General features: G+C 38.1%; 2 protein-coding genes across 5 annotated transcripts; one reads left to right on the top strand and one right to left on the bottom strand.

The window, feature by feature from the left end:
- Positions 1 to 671: 671 nt before the first annotated feature.
- On the bottom strand, positions 672 to 18,160 carry LOC6556577 (phosphatidylinositol 4-kinase beta). Of its 3 annotated transcripts, none has more exons than XM_001983121.3 (12): positions 17,767 to 18,160; positions 9,752 to 11,184; positions 7,349 to 7,460; positions 6,620 to 6,890; positions 6,391 to 6,555; positions 3,800 to 6,241; positions 2,809 to 2,927; positions 2,606 to 2,743; positions 2,270 to 2,544; positions 2,119 to 2,207; positions 1,892 to 2,056; positions 672 to 1,823 (listed from the first exon to the last, which is right to left on the bottom strand). In XM_001983121.3, the coding sequence occupies exons 2-12, from the start codon at positions 10,885 to 10,887 to the stop codon at positions 1,636 to 1,638; spliced, it is 5,100 nt and encodes a 1,699-aa protein (XP_001983157.1). In that variant the 5' UTR covers positions 10,888 to 11,184; positions 17,767 to 18,160; the 3' UTR covers positions 672 to 1,635. The 3 variants fall into 3 exon arrangements, with proteins under 3 accessions (XP_001983157.1, XP_032599029.1, XP_032599030.1); XM_032743138.2 differs by having other exon boundaries at positions 6,391 to 6,552; XM_032743139.2 differs by lacking the exons at positions 9,752 to 11,184; positions 17,767 to 18,160 and adding an exon at positions 7,631 to 7,655.
- LOC116806497 lies at positions 14,079 to 14,917 on the top strand. Of its 2 annotated transcripts, XM_043215599.1 has the most exons (3): positions 14,079 to 14,313; positions 14,368 to 14,506; positions 14,758 to 14,917. In XM_043215599.1, exons 1-3 carry the CDS (start codon positions 14,125 to 14,127, stop codon positions 14,769 to 14,771), a joined length of 342 nt encoding a protein of 113 aa, XP_043071534.1. In that variant the 5' UTR covers positions 14,079 to 14,124; the 3' UTR covers positions 14,772 to 14,917. The 2 variants fall into 2 exon arrangements, with proteins under 2 accessions (XP_043071534.1, XP_032599031.1); XM_032743140.2 differs by lacking the exon at positions 14,758 to 14,917 and having other exon boundaries at positions 14,368 to 14,671.
- Positions 18,161 to 20,147: the final 1,987 nt, after the last annotated feature.

Genomic DNA, 20,147 nt, shown 5'->3' with positions numbered 1-20,147 from the left:
AGACACACAATTCTGTACTTTTTGTCAGAATTGTTTTTACATTTTTTTTAATCTGTCAATAGGTTGCTGAGATAGTAGTAATGAGAGAATAAATGAGGGCTAGCTGAGGAATATTTTTTATATTCGTCAATTGCTGCCAATGTTCCATTGCGCACACTGTGAAAAAGGTTCTACGGCAACTAAGAATACGCTAAAGTGTATGTTAACAGTTAGCGCAAATTACAACAGAGCTAGGGCTGATCAACTCTTAGTAAGAATGTTAACAGACCCACACCACCCACAGGCTACTAGTGATGTAGTTCTAAGACTGCAACGTAACATCTATAACCTCCATGAAACTATGTACTTAACCTGATATCGATGTCGATCGATCTCAACGGTGTGACAGCCAAATTGAAGAAGAAGAAATACTCATTGTGAATATAGAAAAGTAAGCAGACGCATATACGAATATATTTTTTAACGTACACACATTGAAAACAACACCCTGAAATTAGACACAGTTTTTCTATATTCTACAAAAATCCACCATGAAATTAAAATTAAATTTAGAATTGACTCGTACATGCACTGGAACAAAATGTACAAAATTCCTTTAGAATAATAACTAACTCCATCGACCATATATATTGTTCCACAAAATCAACACCAAATTTGTATAACACAGTGTGTTGGGTACTTTCGTCTTTATTATTAGTATAATGTAATATCGCATTTTCGAATATATGTAACTTGCAGTAGTTATAACTGTTGTTAAATCGAATTTATGAAATAAATCGTAGAAAAATGTTTAAGCTTTTGTTTGCATATTTTTTGCGTATTTATATTATGTACCGTATCAATATTTGTTGTGTACGATATTTGTTTTATGCTTAAGACATGCAATGAGTACTTATTCATATTATTTTTGACACACAAAGTAGAAATAAACACTTAAAGTGTCTTACAAATAAATTTTTATTTCTGGTTGATTTGATTTTGCCTTTATCTTAATAGCTTAGTTCCTATATTTAGAAAATGTTAAAATACATATATACACATATGAGCAACTTGAACGGCAAACGCAAATATTTTTACAATGTTGTATTTTTTAAATGACGGATGTTTATACATATTTGCAATATTAATTGGATTTTTTTTTAGATAAAAATGAAACTATTGTGGTGGTGTGTGTGGTTGTAGTTAGAAATAAAACTTGTTAAGTAAATACGTTTAGTACAATTATTGTGTAGTTTATAGACAGTTATAGCATGAAACAATGAATGATAATTTGCACTTGTAAGACATTATTTGATAATTAAAGTAATACGATTTTAATTATATACAAGTCGCTGATTATTATAATTGCAATACCGATACCGGAGGAGTAGATCATTAGTCACAAACATTTAGACTTCAACTTAAAAGCTAGACAACATTTACTTTAGCCTAAGAGAATATAATTTAATAATAATAATAATAATAGTGCCAACACGCAGAATAATCTATACTTTTAAACATATATACATGTATATGTATATATCATAATTTGTTTTTAATCGAAGTCAGTCCATAGTTTTGGTTTATCAGATCGGCACGTTTACTCAGTAGATGATTTAACAATCCGTTGGCTTAGATTTTCATAAAAAACCGTTCTCACAATATGCCATTGGTGTAATATTGATAGCCATCGTACAGTTTTGTTGACAGGCTTTTGAGCGAGTCCTGCACAAGTTGTTCAACCTTGCGCTCCATTTCTTGCTCAGTTAAATTCATATGAAATCGTTTTCGGAGATTCTGAACTGTACCGGAACAGCCATTCTTAAAGCAGGGTAAATGTGCATCTAGAAAAAGAGTACGGAAATACAAATTGAAAAATATTGGTTATATGTTGGGTTATAATTGTACTTACTACTACGCATGATTTCCACAAAGTTAATGATGCGATCCATATGCTTGCGCGCAGACATCATGCCGACGAGAAGAAGGCGATTGAATTCCCGCCAATGTATGGAATCGGTGCCGCCCATAACATCGACGAATTCATGTGTGAGCTTAAAAGGCGATTGCTCGAAACCTGGAACAGGCAGAATGGAAATAATGTTCAATGTGCAAATCAGTTGCAGTTTAAATACTTACCCAAATTTTTGGGAGATATGCTTAGAATAAAGCCAAAGTCTATATGTATTATATGGCCATCCGAATGAAAGAGTATGTTGCCATTATGCCTATTGATAGAGAAAAGCAAGTGTGAATGTAAAAACAACTTGAGCACAAATCGAAGACTTACCTATCCTTAACCTGTAGAAGATAGGATATTAAACAATATGCGGCACAGCTTTGAACAAAATTTCTTTGGGCTTGACGAAAACTTTGGCCCGTTGGTGGTCCATACTCGTCAATAAAATAATCCCGTAAAGATTTGTTGGAGTTCTTTTTAATTTGATGAAGCGAAACGGTGTTCAGTATAGGCTCAATCAAACCACTGTCATTCGAGAGGCAAATTATTTTATATGGCCGTACCCAGAGATCCACATGTTCCTCCAGCCAAATAATCTTAAACATCTGAGAAAAATTATATATTATGAAAATTGCCAAAGAGTTATATATAAATTTGATAATTTACCTGCAACAACTGAGTGGCCATAAGTTCTTGCCGCAAATCATCACCGCACTTGACAATGGCCGATAATAGGCGCCAGTTTGATAAATGACCATAGGGCGAGGATTCTCGAATGAGTTTCTCTTTTTCATGCCAAGGCTCCTATGGAACACATCAAAAGTTACGAATAATTTGCATTCTGAAGTGTTAGTTAGTGTTGAACAAACCTTTAAGGCCGCCGCAGATGGATCCTCTGGATCATTGCAAAAGGGCTTTGTGTTCTCACAGCTCAAGTTATTGCAATGTCGATTACGCACATCACCAATATTGAAGACAATTGGTTGACCTGTCAAATAAAGTAGTTTATTTATCAAAAGTCTTAGGTCTTATTATTAAATCAATCCTGTTATATGGGGATTTAGTATGGTGGCCTTGGCTAAAAAAAGCAAACCACTCACAAACAACTCAACAAAGTTCAACGTCTGACTGCACTCTGCATGTCAGGTGCTCTACGTACCACACCGAAGGAGACATTAGATGCCATTCTGGACATCCCATGTCTTGAAAGACAAGTCACAGGAAATGCGAGACTCACGGCCATAAGACTGAGAGTCCTCAGTTTAGATTGCTCATGGAAAAAGCCATGCATCCATTTTAGAAGAAAATTCAAAAATCCCCTCGAAAACCGACTACTGTGTGCCAGTTGTTCAGCTTAACACCCCTTTCTATACGCATTTTCCTCAACGGGAGGAAAAGACCCACGGTACTCCCAGACCACAGCCGTAACCTTTTTCACAGACGGTCTGAGCAACTTAATGTACAACTATCTTTCAGCCTTCCGAAACACTAGTGTTTTTCAGGCGGAAGTACTAGGAATAAAAGAAGCATTAAGCTGCCTAAAAATACATAATATCAGCCCAGGCAAAATCCATTAGTGCGATATCGGCAAACTCGATATTGGTAATAAGCTGTCGCAAATCTCTTCGCTGTTGCAGAAGTGCTTCTGCAGAAATCGTTATAGGGCAACTTAAGTCCTACCTTTGGCAGCCACTTCCTACCTAACCTGTTAATGCTAGCAAACTTATTAACAGCCAAGATTGCGAATTTTATGGCTGGTTAAATCTTTGATCACATTTACACGACAGCCGGTATCATAACTATAGGCCATCAACCGTCTAACCTAACAAAAGTCTTCTAGGCTTCATATTGGCCGCTTACCTTGATCTCTGGAGTCACACGAGTCCAACGACATCTGTGAAATTGCATCTCGTTCGCTGATCTTTTGCATGTTCAAATACTGCGCAGTGATTTCGTCATCTTCTTGTGACCAGACATCATCTTCATGCAGATGCAGTCCACCCATTGAAGGTAGGTTGCCATTATAACTACAGCAACAATTGTGTGTGAAGGGGTCACCACTTCCACTTTCTGCAAATGATTCAGTGGCCTTTTTGCGGCGACAACTGGAGCCATTATGACTACTGCTACAACTAGTGGTTCGGCTGCAGCTCTGATGCGTGCTCAAACAGGTGCCGCCTTCCAAGTGTTCTTCGCTTTTGGTGTGCCGCAGCGAAGGCATCATCTTTGGTATTAGCGGGGATGTGTATATGTCTGGCACCTCAACCACCTCTACGTATATGATATACGGCGTTTTATCCTTGGAGTTAAGCACAGCGGTCTTCTCTTCTGTGATGCGGACCACATGATGTGGAATATCCGAGTAAAGCGGCAGCCAGACACGAGCGGGCAAATTTTTATTGATCAAATTTAGAAACATGCGCAGCGCTGAAGTCTTTTCCGCCTTGGAGGGAAGAGAAGTCAGATTTTTGCCCACATTCATAAGTGATTTCATGAATTCCTTTTGCGGCGCCGTCTTTGGGGCTCCGCAACTACAAAGCGTACGATGTCCCAGCAGTCCATTAACTTGTCCCCGCACCGTTTCGAAACAGCAGCAACCATTGTCGAAAGCACGTCCCGAGGTTAGATCACCCAGACAAAGCTTGGCGGATGTCGTGGGTAATGTTTGTGTGGTGTAAGGTGGCTGGTGGAATATCCTATGCGTTATGCTGAGCGGATGAGGGCTGCGAGAGTCGGCGAGCAGCACTGTGGCATCAGATTGGGAGCGATGATGCGTTTTCTTTACTAAAGCAATAGCTGGGCTTTGGTTAACATCAGATTTGGATTTTTCTTTTTTGGAGAATATCTCTTTCATAAGTGCCAGCTTGGACTTGCGGCTGTTACTGCAGTTGCCCAACGAGTCCACCTGATAGTTATACGCCTCCAGTAACCACAGACACTTCAGCGAGAAATCCACGGACTTACGGCAACGTATAGTGAGATATGGGTCCAATACTTCAGCCAATTCTTCCATTTGAATATACATTACAATTAGCTGCGGTATATATAGATCCACATCCTGATCTTGAAAGCTAAATATCTTATTGCCAATAAAGCTCAGTACTCCCGGCTCCTTCGAATAAAACAAATAATGCACAGCGAAGTGAATGTTAAAAACGGGCGATTCAAAAAACCTCAACAAGCCACTAGGACCCCGTTCATAGCTCTGCGCTGAACAAACAGAAGGCAAACGGTCGCTGATAAAATATTTCACCACGCCTGGCACTGGCATCTTCAACTGCTGCAGTGAACTTATGGAAGAGCTTTTCGGTAGCGTCGCCTCGTGGTCGCCACTTTCAGTGCCCGGCAGCCGCAGACTTAGCGTGCGCTCCTTAATCTTTACATCCGTGGAAATGTCGTACGTGGCGGCACTTTTGGCGCCGTCCGTTGGCAAATCAGCTGGGAGGGTACTGACTGATGTTGCACTGGCAACTACTACAGCAGCTGCTGATTTTTTACTGGAACTGGACGTGAGCAAGCTAAAAAACTCTTTCTTTTTAGAAATGTCCGTGGGCGACTTGATCGAATCCGGAGACATTTGCGTTGCACTGTTCGGTGTAATATAAGACACATTTGTCGTAGTTGAAATTTCCTGCGGATCGGTGATTTTCAGCTTGGCGGCATTTTTCTTTTCATGGTTCTCAATTATGCTTTGGGCCGTGCGGAAAATTGCATTCTTGGTGGCACCGAAAAAATTTTTGAACAGCAATTCATTCTTGGTGCTTTCAGTAGGTATGGCTATGGTTGTGGGTATGACTGCTGGTGTCGTCATTGTGGGCGTCATTATAACCGGTGCCCTATTGTTACTGGTGGTAGTTTGTGATGTGGACAACGCCTCATGGCCCTCGACATGCTCGTCTAACACCGGCTCAATCTCATTTGGCGCTGCGCCGAGCTCCATGTTAATGGCAGCCTGTGACATGTTCATCACACGATAACGCATTCGATCATCTGCACCGCACTGTTTCTGATCCTGCTGCTGTGCTGTAGGTTTGGATTGTTCCCGTTTTTGCTGCTTTTGCTTGCGCGAGGGTTTCAATGTGCGGCAGTCGAATTCATTGGCGTTAAGAGGTGGAAAAATGCATAACTCCGATTTCATTAAATTATAGTCTTCATCCATGGACGCTGTTTCCATCATCTCAATACATTGTTTTTCATCCTCCGCGTCGACATCACCATCCATTTCGCCAGAGTCGAGCGATTCATGTGAGTTGCATATACGATTCAGAGATATTTGGTCAGACTCTGAGCCACATATAATACCTGATGAGAAAATGAGTGAGTGGAAGGAGAACGTCAGAACATTTAATCATGCTCACATAATGTTAAAAAATTAATAAGGAAGCTTGTGTTAACACCCGACCAGCAAATCTATGATAGTTTTAGCTGGATTACAAACATAATTCACATACCGGAATCATCTGATCCAAGGCTAGTCAGATCCTCGCGTTTTTTGCTGCTGCTGGCGCTGCTAAAGCTATTGCTGATACTGCTACAAGCCTCAGCCATGTTTTGTGGTCCCGTTGATACCAACTCGTTCGATTTGGGTCGCATTCTTAACGTTGGACAGGAGTCTACTGGAATCGAATAAAGGACAATTATTTAACGGAAATATAATGTCAACTAAATGCAAACACTCACCAACTCCAATGGTTGCATGCTGATTCGGTTGCATGTGTACAGTGACTGCAGATGCTGCCTGATTCGTTGCTGGCCGGACAGTGGCGACTGTTCCAGAGCCAGGATTTATGTTATGTGCAAAAGTGAGGCCCGGCATTGGTGGGGATGCGGACAGAGCAGCGGTTACAACAGCCGCAGTAGTTACAATTTTTGAGCACATATTGGTGTTTAGTATTGATGATGGTGAGCAAAATGAGTTTTCACTCTCAGCATTGGGCGAAGAAATTTCGACCTTTAAATTTAAAAAAGTTTAACATAAGCAAATGAAAAGCGCAATTTTTCTTTAGTCAAAATAATATACAACGTAACACATTTGCTTAGCAGATTGCCATTGATTAAAATACTCAAAATTACGCTTCAGCACCAACACCTTAAAAAAAATAGCTATCTCTCTTTCTGTTTATACTGTTATTGGCACTGAGAGAGCAGTATATGGCTTTCAGTAATGTTGTTGTTTTGTGTTTTGATAACCAGAAACGTACACAAATATCAAAAGTGCAAAATTGTGAATAACAATGCGAAATACGATAAAAATATAACATAACACAGATAATATAGAGTATTGTACGCGTGTACTCATACATGCATACATATTATATGCATTTACATATGTATATGTGCGCTCTCCACTTGCGGAATCTGGCAAATACAGTGGGTGAAGTGGGAGGGCGTTTTGCATCCGTTACTCACCTCTGGTATGCGTTGCAAGGCGCTGTCGAGACTTCGATTGCGATGATGTTGCGTGTGATTGATACGCGCGTTAGTCACCTGCGACACAGGCGGCAGCATTATGCCCATTGATCTACAAAAGTAGGAATAGAGAGAGTTAACAAAAGAAGACAATTGCTAAAGGAAACGAAAAAATCAATTAAATGTTGTCAGCATCTGTTAGCATGTCTACGAGTGTAATCTCTGCCAAACAATAAGCTTGTCATACGAGCGCAAGTCTTCGGACATATGATGAACACTCACCCTCGTCCGAAATGTATTGTTGGGCTAAGGGCTCAAGACTTAAATTAAATTAGAAATATTTAGAAGGTTAATCGCATCACAATTAAAAAAGCTCAAAACAATGACAGTGAGGAAGAAAAAAACGCAACCCACACATATGTATTGTCACAAACAAGGGAAAATGAGAGCAACATCAAGTTCTCTCATGAGAATAGTTTCGAAGCGAGTTTGACAAACTGGCTCTGTTAACACAATTCACTATATGTTAATCTGACAGTCATGTTTAACGTCTGTAAATGTTAATACTCAAAATGGCACGTTCACTGTAGACGAGAGCTTTTGTCTATATGTAAGGAACTAGAAAACCAAATAATATTCCAATTTTTTACCCATGGAAAATTATTTCATTTTGTATAGCGCTAAGTATTAAAATAAAATTTGTTCAACAAATTGCACACATGCATACATACTACACCCAAAAATATGTACGTTTTTTTAAGTTCAGCTTAAATTGAATTTGAAGCTAAGGAATAAAGAAGTTATTGTATTATTATATTTCATGACATTGTCTACACATTTTCCATTGCCATAACTTTGTCAATACTGCACTTCTTTTTAAAAACTGGCATTTTTATCACTGCTTATTATTATTATTACTAAAATATTTAAAGTTTAAATCGAGATTGTTTATCGTAATAAGTAAGAAATTAATTATACATTAACCGATCTTAATGAAATTTTGACAGTTGATCAAAATTATGTGAAAGTAAATTTGAACATTTAATTAACATTTAAACGCGAATGTGCGTTCAATATGACAGACGGACTAACATTACAGAAAATCAAGTACTCTATTCGTTTTGGGAACAGAGTGAAATCCCACTTCCCATTGAAAATATGTATTGTAGGAGCATTTCAAAAAAGCCCCCGCTGCCAGCCGTACAAATATTTAGCTCAGTATTTCACAAATCAAAAGCAAAAATGCCAATACCAACGAACGGATTGAATGTATGGTCGTTTTCTATTTAAATCAACCTCCCTCTCTCTATATACACCCTGTGCATCGCTGTATCAATATATTTTTCAACAACTTTTTTATTTCTCTGCCTTTTCACTTTGTGGTCGCCTAGTTAATTACTTCTTTTGCGGGTTACTGGATATATTGCGGTATAAGGATATAGATATATTGAAGAATGGGGGTATCATAAATATATATTGAAAGCTGCGCTGCTTATTTGAATCGAGGATAGATAAACTGTAACTTCAGACAAGGCTAAAAAATAGTCCATTTTTTTCTACCTATGCCAAAATGTGTCAACATGGGACATTAACAGACAGTTTCGCACCACCCACCTCTAGATACTTAACAGGCCTGTGCGCACCAATTGATGCTGCGCAGGGTGTGGCACTAAAACGACAGTTGCAGCAACAGGAGTAAGCTCAACTTTATTTCTGAGTTATATCTTCAAGACAATGTTAAAGATTCCCTATTTGGATTTGGCAGACTTAATTTATACTCTTGAAGTCCAATTCTGTATTCGTCATAATTTTAACCCAGGACACTAAAAGTGCAACTGGTGAGTGGTCGCGTTGCTATGTATCCCTGACTCCAACTATGTTATGATAATTGCTAAATTAAAAAATAAGTTTATCATATCATCATAAACATTTTGTTCTTTATCAAATATATAAATAATCAAATGAGTTAAAATTAGTCAAATGAGTCAAATTCCTCAATTTCCTCGAATTTGAAATCAAAATAGAATTAACCCTTAAATTAACCCATATGGGTGGTATAAAAACAAGACCGCTTCAATAAGAGAAGGCGCTTATATGCACTCATATCTCGCTATACGGTCGCTCTTTATACGGCATTTCGCTATAACAGCCCTGTTCTATTAAGGCACGTTTTCGATATACGGCCTAAAATATTTCGGTGTCGATATCCTTATACGGCATTTCGCTTTGCGGCCAAGTTTCGTGGAGCGTACCTAAGCCGTAAAGCTAGATAAGAGTGTAGTTACTAGTTTCTCGTAATGAAGTAAAAGAAACGCGACATATCATGTCCGTATTTATTTTTTTTAGTTATTTTTTCCGGAACCCCTTGAAATTAACTTTAATTGAAAAAATTAACTTACTTACCTGAAATCTAAACTCAAATTCCTTTGGTGCATTGCAATGCGCTTTGGTGGAGTGGTGCCAGTCTGCGCGGTGGTTGTTGACAACACACTCAGGTTGGGCCGTCCGTGAACCGAGGGCATGGATTGATTGAACCCACGGCTCAGGCTTAGGCGGGGTTTTGAGTAGCGAACATGTTTGGGGGTGCTGGCGGCGGAATTAATTGTTGGCGTTGAAGTCGTAGAACGGCTGCAGTTGTAGGTTGGCGAACTTAGGGGCAATGTTACGGGCGGGACTTTTAGAAACGCAGGCACATAATCTTCATGCCCGTTTGTTATCACAGGCGAGGAAAGCGGAGTATGGTGGCTGCCGTCACCATTTAGGCTGTACTCAACGAGTGGCTCCTCTGAATTTAGTGAAGAGAGCGTGATGCTCGATGTTGAGTGCGGCTCGCAGACGGTTGCGATTAACAATTGGCAATTTGCTGACGAAGCGCTGCTCAAAAAGCTGGAATTCTTGCCTGGAATGGCGTCCGCCACCGTTGTACTATGCACCACAGTGCTGTTGCTATGTTCACTGGAGCTGCTCGTGCTGGTACAAGCGGCCGTCGAATGATCCGAATTATCATCGTCATCTGGCGCCGCTGGACTATACCTACCGCAGGGAAACGTGTAAATATCCATGTTGCCATTCTCAGCAACCGTCACATTGGTGCTACTGATGGTGCTGTTCGCCTCGCCGTTCATATTATAATCAGAGTGTGCATCCGCACTTGACTGACGCAACATAGGAGGCGCACAGTGATCCACCACATCTGTGCTGGCGTCAACTGCATCAAGTGCTGGACGGATATGCAACGTATCCGCGCTATCCAAAAACGAATGGCCGCGCACGAGCAGATCGTCGGCGGCAGCTGCAACAACAGGTAAAAGCAGCTTATTGGCAGTCTCTATTTCGCGTATTTGCCGCAAGTATTGATAGCCATTGTCTTGGGCCACTGGCTTTTTTCTAATTACGCCGCCAACGCTGGATATGCTAATGCCAACTAGGCCACCGCTTTGCTTGCCATCCGATGTTGCAACACTGGACGTAACAGCCACGGTTGTTGGACTCGCCTGGTTATTCTTTTTGGTTTTAAATGCTGAGATGACGGAGTTCATTTTTTTTATTGTGTATTGGAGAGTTTTGAGTTATAAAGCTGAATCAGAGCGAGTTTGTTTCAGCCTTAAGACCTTTAATTAAGTGCAGTTCCTTTAGTTAGTTTGATTTGAGTCCGCTTTTTGCTCCATTGCTAGCGGCAGCTGCTGATAGTTGTTTAACATGAATTAAATAACTTTAGATATACATTACACGAATGTTATATATTTAGGTAATTTTCACTTTAGGTGCTTCGAGTGGGAGCGTATTTTCAGCATGTTTATTTTCAATGTTACGTGCATTCGGAATATTCTGGCACACTGTAAAATACAAAGAAATTTGTATTATTTAGTAGTTTTAAGGAAAAATGTAGGTTTGTCGTAATATGTAAAAAATCATTTGCTATTGAGTTCTTTTTTTTTGAGTGCCTACATGTCTATATTTGTCTTATGAATCTTTTTACCATAACAATACCAGATATAGGCAGTTATTTAGATTCGATGCTCTGCTTTTTGCCAAATTTAATGAAAGCTTGAAACATATATTTGTCTGCGCCCTCGTCAAAGTATCAAATGAGCTAATTCACACAACCACATATCCCACAATTTAAAAGCTAGTCACAAAATTTGCCTGATGCAGGCGATGTTCAAAGATCACTATCGAGCTATAGTCAACTTTGTAGGTATGTTTCTTTACAAATTTAAGGCTTTTGGCTGAATAGATTGTTTTCAGTCTTTTATTAACTTAAATTCAGCATTCTTGTAACAATGTGAGGGCTTTGGAGTGGGTCGACTTTTTAAACAGGTTAGCAGGAGCTTGAAAATTGGAAAGCAACATATTATGATCAAAATAGTAATCATTATTTATTGAGATAATACCAGCAGCAACTTCTTAAAGTGAAACTCCAAGCTTTTAATTAAACGCAATTTTTATTGTTTGAAACAGGTAAAAATTGTGTGCGTATTTGCATGACTTTACCCTCATCTGAATACCCCAGTAGTCGATATTTGTATGTGAATATGACTCTCAACAAGTGTGAGCAAGGTTATTTTACGCGGATATCTCCAGATATTTGAGTAAGCTGGAAAGTCAGCAATTGCGTAACAATTTAACTATATTTCTACAAGTTACAGGCGTTTTCCATTTTAGCGAGGACTGCAAATCTTAGCCATTATTATGGTTTTATATTTCGTCAGATGTGGCTTATAAGCCAGCCGCAAACAACACGATAAAATATCGCAGAAAATACATACACATTCGCAGTACTATAGTGGTACAGTGAAATTCCACGTTACATTTAGTCTCGTTATACAATACGAAGGTCAACCAGAGACGCTGGAGAGCTGATATTCATAAGTTAAATAACTTTTCAATAGCAAAGTGCATCTAATAGCAATCCAGTTTGCAAGTGCCAAAATTTAAAAGAGTTTAGCTTAGCTTTTTTAATACATTTGAGTTGAACATTGAGTATTTTGAAATTCTAAACATCAGCGGTCTCACGTAAAGCGGACTACGATTGTCAGCTCCATGCTGACAATTGCTACAATTTAATCAAGTTTCTGTGTTAATAAAGCTAAGGAAAACAGAAAAAAGTGACAGGAATTGATTTATATAACAATATGTTGTGTCTGAGTTAGGGCACTGCGACTTAATTAGTCCAATAAGTCCATAATAAGGCAATGACTACATGGTATACATCTCGAGTTTCCAAGTTGATTAAGTAATTCAGTAAAGTAGGCATGGCTACGTACCGTAGCTATAAACAAAGTCCCCGGGAAACAGCCAAAAAGTTGATAAAAGAAAGAGGTTAGTGAAATAGCTGTGTGAAAAGCGTGACTGTGCATTAATTATCATTTAGATGTTTTATTGAGCATCCACTAATAAATGCTCAGGCATACTTGAAATTAATGATATAGTTCATACAGTAGATATTGAAGCGACAGCGTAACGAACTGTATTTTACTTACGATTTTATTTAATTAAAAGTTGTCAAAGCAGCTTAATAACCTCACTCTGATTTTAACGGTTTGGTTGAAACTTCTTGGTTGCAAACATTGCAACAAAAGAATGAGTTGATGGAGCTATATTTGCTCATTACGTAGCACCGTAGCATATTTGCATAAGTTACTTGTAAGGATTGATTTCGTATAGTGTTGTTCCAAAGCGTTACATTAAATTAAAAGAAAACCGTGCTTAGTTTTGTATAAATGCATATGTTTATATCAATAATTTTCAATGTGTGATTACAATAGCATCACAGCCTACTACATTCATGTTATTGAAATAAAACTTTCCTTTATGTTAAATGAGAATTAATGGACCCCCACAAACCGGACGGAAATTTCAGTATTACAAAGCTCTGGCTGCTGTGTAGAGTGGAAGCCGACGGTGCTTCATTCAACGCAATCGTGTGCTGTGCAAGAGGAAACTTCACAGAATTTACCAACTACATAATTCTACAAAGTAAATACCCTATGGGGATACATGATAAACTTGCATTATAAATTGTTTATGCCTATAAGAGGCAAACAAGATTGCTGCATCCATTATGCAGGGCGAACGGTGTAGGACGTGGCAACGTCACTTTGGCACGTCAATTGGAAATAATTTGCGCCTTAGAATACACCATGCATATAATAAAATAACTTATTTGCTGCTCAGAGACAGTCTACAAAATTAGCACTCTCGATGCATCTATTAAATATATTTGCAGAGCCGGCAAATCAAAATAATAATGTTATTACATTATAGCTTTAAAGGTACAATAGGAAGGCAAACGGGCATCAGTATCGAAATCAAGCTGCGTAGGGGGTACAAAATGAATTACTTTCAACAGATTATATGAGATCCTCTTGATTCATATAGTGCAGAGAGCGGAAACAAAGTTACTGCAGAATATGTTGAACGCTGTGTATCACAAAATACATTTGTCATTCGTCTACTGCTGCACACATGCTAATGAATAAGAAGCTGATATGCGAGGAATGTTAATGACAAAAAAATAATTTTATGCAACATGCTTCTATTTTCATTCATGCCTTCTTATGTATTTATGTTGATCTCGCTTTTTGCTCTCACTCATTCATATTTGAACGAACTGCTCAACAATTTTTAAGTAAGCTTATATTTATTGTCATGCTCTATATAGAAATAACAATGCAGATAACAAACATAGTATGTTTAATATTCCGTTATCGATTCGAAATCAAATTGTTATAGTGTTTGCTGCCCCTGTTCTATTATTATGGGTATTCATCAAAATGATCCATCCTCCCAGAGCCTGTGACATTTTGGAAGAGCCCCGCTTCATTGCAACCTTATCCTATTTAAATTTTCTTCGCTACCTAAAGCGCAGACATCCACGTTTAGGACTTCGTCGCCTTCTTCAAGAGGCAGCCGCCCAATGGAATACGCTGACCATTGGAAAGAAAAATCTTTTTCAAAAGCAGGTAAGTTAATGCACTCCTCTTTAATATTGCTGATATTTTAACAGACTTTTTTAGCGCATCTTGGCAAGAATTGCCCGCTTTTCAACAGTTCGACGTCGGCTTGTGATGCAACATAACAAGAGGGGACCACGTCGGCAGTGTTTAGTTGAAGACGCTGAATCTAGGCAATATACCCGCATAAAAAAACCAATTGGTAAAAAAAAATGGTACTTACCTATATAAGTTATTCTTAATTGCTAAAAGTTTAAAACAAATCCAATGTTCTAAACTAGTTGTTGTTAACACAAAAACAAAAACCTGTTTAAAGAAAGATTATCAACGATCTTGACCGTTATACATTCACATTTCGTTTTAATCAAGAATATACCTTACACATTTTGTTACATGAAAAGGGACCATATGCATATATATATATATATATATATATTCTTCTAATCCAAACAGGAAATATCACTTAACTGTTACTTGCCCGCACATGTGCGCTACAGAAATTCTTTATTTGATTCCCAACCCTTGGCTCATTTATCGCCTCACAAACAATCTTTTTCTCTGGCTAAGTTACTGCTGCGAGTACAATAAACAACAACAATAAACTCAGCGGATGTGTATTCAAGTAAAAATGCATGAACGGTTTTTCGACTTTCATTGCAGAACAAGTGAAAAAGAAGCGTCCAGCATGGATGGATATATAGTATAGTATAGTATAGTAAAATGAAATCGATAGAAAAAGTTGTATTTTTATCGACAGCTTCAGCGTAGGTTGCCTAAGAGATCCCAAATATAAAATCATTTCAAGACAAAATTATACCCGCTGACAATACGTTGACTTTAATCTAATCACTTATATACCTTATGTTTAAAGCGAAATATAAATATAAATATATATATATATATATATATATATATATATACATATATATAAGAACAAACCAATTGAAAACTAGTTACAAGCACTGTTATTGTTATCTATGAATGAATGCCGGAAATCATTAACTGAATTGAAATTTCAAACTGGTTTGCTTTGTGAATTGATTTAAGCTTTGCCAACCAATGTTTGAATTTAAATCAGCTGAAGCTTCACATAAGCAAATATTTGGTCAAAATGTTGCCATCTCAACTAATTTTTAATAAAGCTTCTTGAAACTTAAATAAGATTTGCTTCCAAATGCAATAAAACAAGTTCGAAAGCTCTAGTTGAGAGGTCGACAACCGTGTGCTTTTACATACATGTTTATGTATTATATACATATGTATACACGTAAGCATATTTGTACTCAGACTTACTTTTATGCTTATGGATATTATAAATAAATATAAGTCTCAGGTACGGAAATTTATCTTGCAGACTAATCTGACTATAAATAATTTTAAAAAAATTAATAAACTAGATTTTTCAACTTTAACAAGATAGAACATTGCAGTCGCGCGTAACCGACTGCGAAATACTTTGATACCTTAGAAATTTGGTAACCGTAGCTCTTAAGTTACGGAGATATAAGCTTCTGGAGATTTTGGAGGCGGGAGTGGGCGTGGCCAAAAAAATGTTGTAGTACGAGCTACCTTCCAAGTTTGGTAACTGTAGCTCTTAAATTGCGGAAGATATAGGCTTTTGTCGATTTTGGGGTTATCGGTTCTTAAAGGCGGATACCAGTAACATACGAGGTGTGTTCAAAAAGTATCGCGAATTTTGTGTTTTTTCAGATATTATTTATTTATTCATGAATATCTATTTTGTCCCCTTCAAAGTAATCCCCATGAGATATTATACACTTGTGCCAACGGTTTTTCCAATCTTCGAAGCACTTCAAAAAATCATTTTTTTTTATCTTGTTCAGCTCCTCCTTCGATCCCGTCTTTATCTCGTCAAGCGTAGCGTAACGTCGTCCTTTCATGGGCCTCTTCAGTTTAGGGAACACGAAAAAGTCACAGGGGGCCAGATCTGGGGAATACGGTGGCTGCGGCATCATTAGTGTGTTGTTTTTGGCCAAAAAGTCGCGCACAAGCAACGATGTGTGAGCAGGGGCGTTATCGTGGTGCAAAAGCCAATTTTTGTTCTTCCACAAATCCGGGCGTTTCTGGCGGATTGCTTCGCGCAAATTGCGCATAACTTGCAGGTAATATTCCTTATTGACCGGTTCTACCCTGTGGCAAGAACTCATGATGCACCACGCCCCTGCAATCGAAGAAAACTGTCAGCAAAACTTTCACATTCGACCGAACTTGGCGCGCTTTTTTCGGTCTTGGTTCGTGCGGCAGCTTCCATTGAGATGATTGAGCTTTGGTTTCCACATCGTAACCATAAACCCACGATTCGTCACCAGTTATGACCCTCTGGAGCAAATTTGGGTCGTCGCGGACAGAGTCCAACATCTCATTAGCAATGTTCATGCGATGCTGTTTTTGGTCGCAATTGAGCAATTTTGGTACGAATTTCGCGGCGACCCGTCTCATGCCCAAATCATTGATAAAAATCGAATGGCATGAGCCAATCGATATGTCTAGCTCCTCAGCAACTTCTCTAACGGTGATTCGACGATTGGCCAATACCATTTTCTCCACTCCATTAATTTTTTCGTCTGTTGTTGAAGTGCTCGGGCGTCCGGCACGCTCTTCGTCGTTCACATCTTCTCGGCCTTCTGAGAACATTTTGTACCACCGATAAACGTTGCTTCGGTCCAAGGTAGCTTCTCCGTATGCCACAATCAACATTCGGAATGCATCCGCGCACTTAATTTCGTTATTCACACAAAATTTGATACAGGTTCTTTGATCCATTTTTTTGAATAGGTAAAAATCGAAGACGATCCAAAACACGTGCAAGCAAAGCAGCTGTCAACAATTAAGTGAACATTCAAAATGGCCGAGCTTGTCGGCATAAGTGAGAGACATGAGTACCAACATAACGCTACAAAAAAATCGAAATTCGAATATACGTAACCCGCGAAAATTCAAAATTCGCGATACTTTTTGAACACACCTCGTACCTACCAAATTTTACGGGTCTAACTCAAAAACTGCGGAAGGTATAGTCATTTGAAATGTGTTAGGTGGGCGTGACTTATGGCAATCTTTGAAGCACATTGCCAACAACCTATCAACCAAATTTTGTTAGTGTCGTTTAGATTGTGGGAGATATGTGGCTTTATCTAGTCCCCTGGTGGACGAAGCACGAAGCAATTTTTACACCTTGTCTGACGTGGGCACAGACCAGTATGTGTTCCAAGTTTCAAGCCTCTATCTCTAAGGTTGTCGAAAAAAGTTGCGTTCATACAGACAAAATAAAGCTAATAAAAAATGAAATGTCCATGCAATATTTATGAATTTAAGTAGGAATTAATGAAGAATGCGACGACAAATAAGGTCAATGCATATTCATCTCAACGGTATCCTAATTGGATTTATGTTCAAAGTTGTTCATGCACCTGTATACATAGCTATAAATATAAGTCATACCTTTATTTCCTTATTAATCGAAGCAATTGCAAAAAGATAGCTCAGCGTAATCCAAAAAGTGTTCAGTTGTTGATTTTTGTGCAGCTGTACTTGAAGTTGTTGTAGATTATATGTGCACCAATTTTTGTTTGTAGTAACTTTTACACTTTCACTTGTTTGGTATTGTTATTAGAAATCACATAAAAGAGGGCGAAAATATTTCAATTTTTTTGTTTCGCTCTCTTACCCACACCAAAAAACACAAGCACAATCAGGGTGCATTAAACAACGCAGACAAACTGCATGTAAATATTATGCGGTCACACTAAATTTGTATTTATTAAAACTGCCAGTTGCGAATATTGTTCACTAAAAACTAGCTTTGTAGCTTTGTTGTTGCAAGAAAAAAAAAGAGACAACTCACTACGCACACAAAGACAGAAACAACGGCTTGCAAAATCTCGCTATGGTCTTCGTTGTGTGAAGCAGCGCGGTAAAAATATGTACAATCACTTATATATATACATATATATATATATATATATATATATATATATATATATATATATATATACAAATGCATGTATGTATGGGTAGCATATCACGCTTGGAGGTTTGTGTGTGTGTGTGTGCTTGTTACTTGAAAAAATCGCAATTCGTGGGCCACAGCAGGCAGCACTTGCTTCAATATTTGTAATATTACGCGTATTAATTAATCAATGCTTTGTTTGGATTTGATTCGATTAAAATATTTGTTTAAACAGCCTCACGCATTTTCGCATTTTCACTTTTACTTGGAGACGGCACACCTAAATACATATGCACATGATTATGTACATATACACACATACACATATATTCATATGAAATCAAACGAGACGCGCACGTACACTCCTTTGTATTTATATATATATATATGTATTTATATATATACTGAAATAATATTGCATAAGTAAAAATACGTTTAATTTGTCCAAGCAGACGTCGCTTTGACGATAAAAAAAAATAATTTGCTTTTATGTTGCTTTGGTTTTCCAGTTTAAGAGTTAATTACGTGAACAAGCCAAGCACCAACTCGCAACACCCGAATCGTCCAATTATTTTGTTGCTACTGTACGATAGGGATGATACTATCGACGACACTCGATATCTCAAAGGTAGACGGCTATCACTATCGCTTGTCTCTATCGATAGCTGCATGATGGCGGAGTATCGATAGTAATATAACTAGATCTACTATTATTACACAATTCTCTGCAACAACCATTCATTCCCGATGGAAAACGTTAACTGCGTCAATGATGGTTTTTGCGGCACATTTATTTTATATTATAAATTACATTCTAACAGCAGGCTGCTGCTAAATAAGACAATGAGTCATCCGTCCTTTGAAAAAGCCAAGTAAAACTTCTATAAAAGGATCTTAATTTTAAGCGAAATTGGCAATTCACAGTGATTTCCATAGATAATATAAAACATATGAAAGCAAATTATATGACAATGTAAGGGCTTAACACATATATATGTATATACAATGCTTACATACAAACATAGATGTGTACATATCTATTGGTTTGCATCTCAGAAAATTCCATGAATTGAATAATGCGTTTTTAAGTGACGCTTAGAAACATTCTTCACTAAATTGTGCAATTGTTAAAGTGGTCGACCACAATGCGGGATTGAGACAGCCCAAATTAGATATGAACTCCAAGTGTCTCGTCAGCAGCATGGCAGACTCACACAATAATTTACACACACAAAAAAAATGGGGATAAGATGTGGCGCAGATTAGACTCGTCAACTGGGACGGCTGGCTGTCCATTGCGCCAGTTCAACAATGTGTAAATAGAGGGAAGACAAGTATCGACTATCCGGACTATGCATTTAACGCTTGGGATATTTTGTCTGTAGTTGTTATCAAGTGTATGGCATTCTTTGACTTACTAGCTTAGTTGACGGTTTTAACATATGTACACATGTATGTGTACATTTGTAAAATTTGTTTCAGTAAGCTGTGACAAATATATTGAGAAAAAAATATTGAAGTAAATGCGCTCTTAAAATAGCAACTATTTTCCATTGCCAGAAAACATTCTGTGTGCAGTGTGATAAATGCTAACGGCAGTGCACTTGTACACAGCAGGAATTCCATGCCTTGTATATGGGCACCCTCCGTTTTATGTGCTGTCAATGTATTTTTAGGCGCTAAAATCCCCAAACTAAACGTTGTGGCATGTTAATAAGATGCTCTAAATTGAACTTAGCAGGGGGACAGCCGGCTGCCACATTTTGTTTTTTGCGTTCCGCTTATGTCGAATTTCTTTGTGCTCCACTTAAAATAATGAAATATGTTTATGAAATGAGATGCGCATTTATACCAATGTGAACATAAGTATATA

Source organism: Drosophila grimshawi, unplaced genomic scaffold (assembly GCF_018153295.1).
Source record: "Drosophila grimshawi isolate 15287-2541.00 unplaced genomic scaffold, ASM1815329v1 contig_44, whole genome shotgun sequence".
NCBI lineage: Eukaryota > Metazoa > Arthropoda > Insecta > Diptera > Drosophilidae > Drosophila > Drosophila grimshawi.
This window is presented reverse-complemented; position numbering and strand designations above follow the sequence as displayed.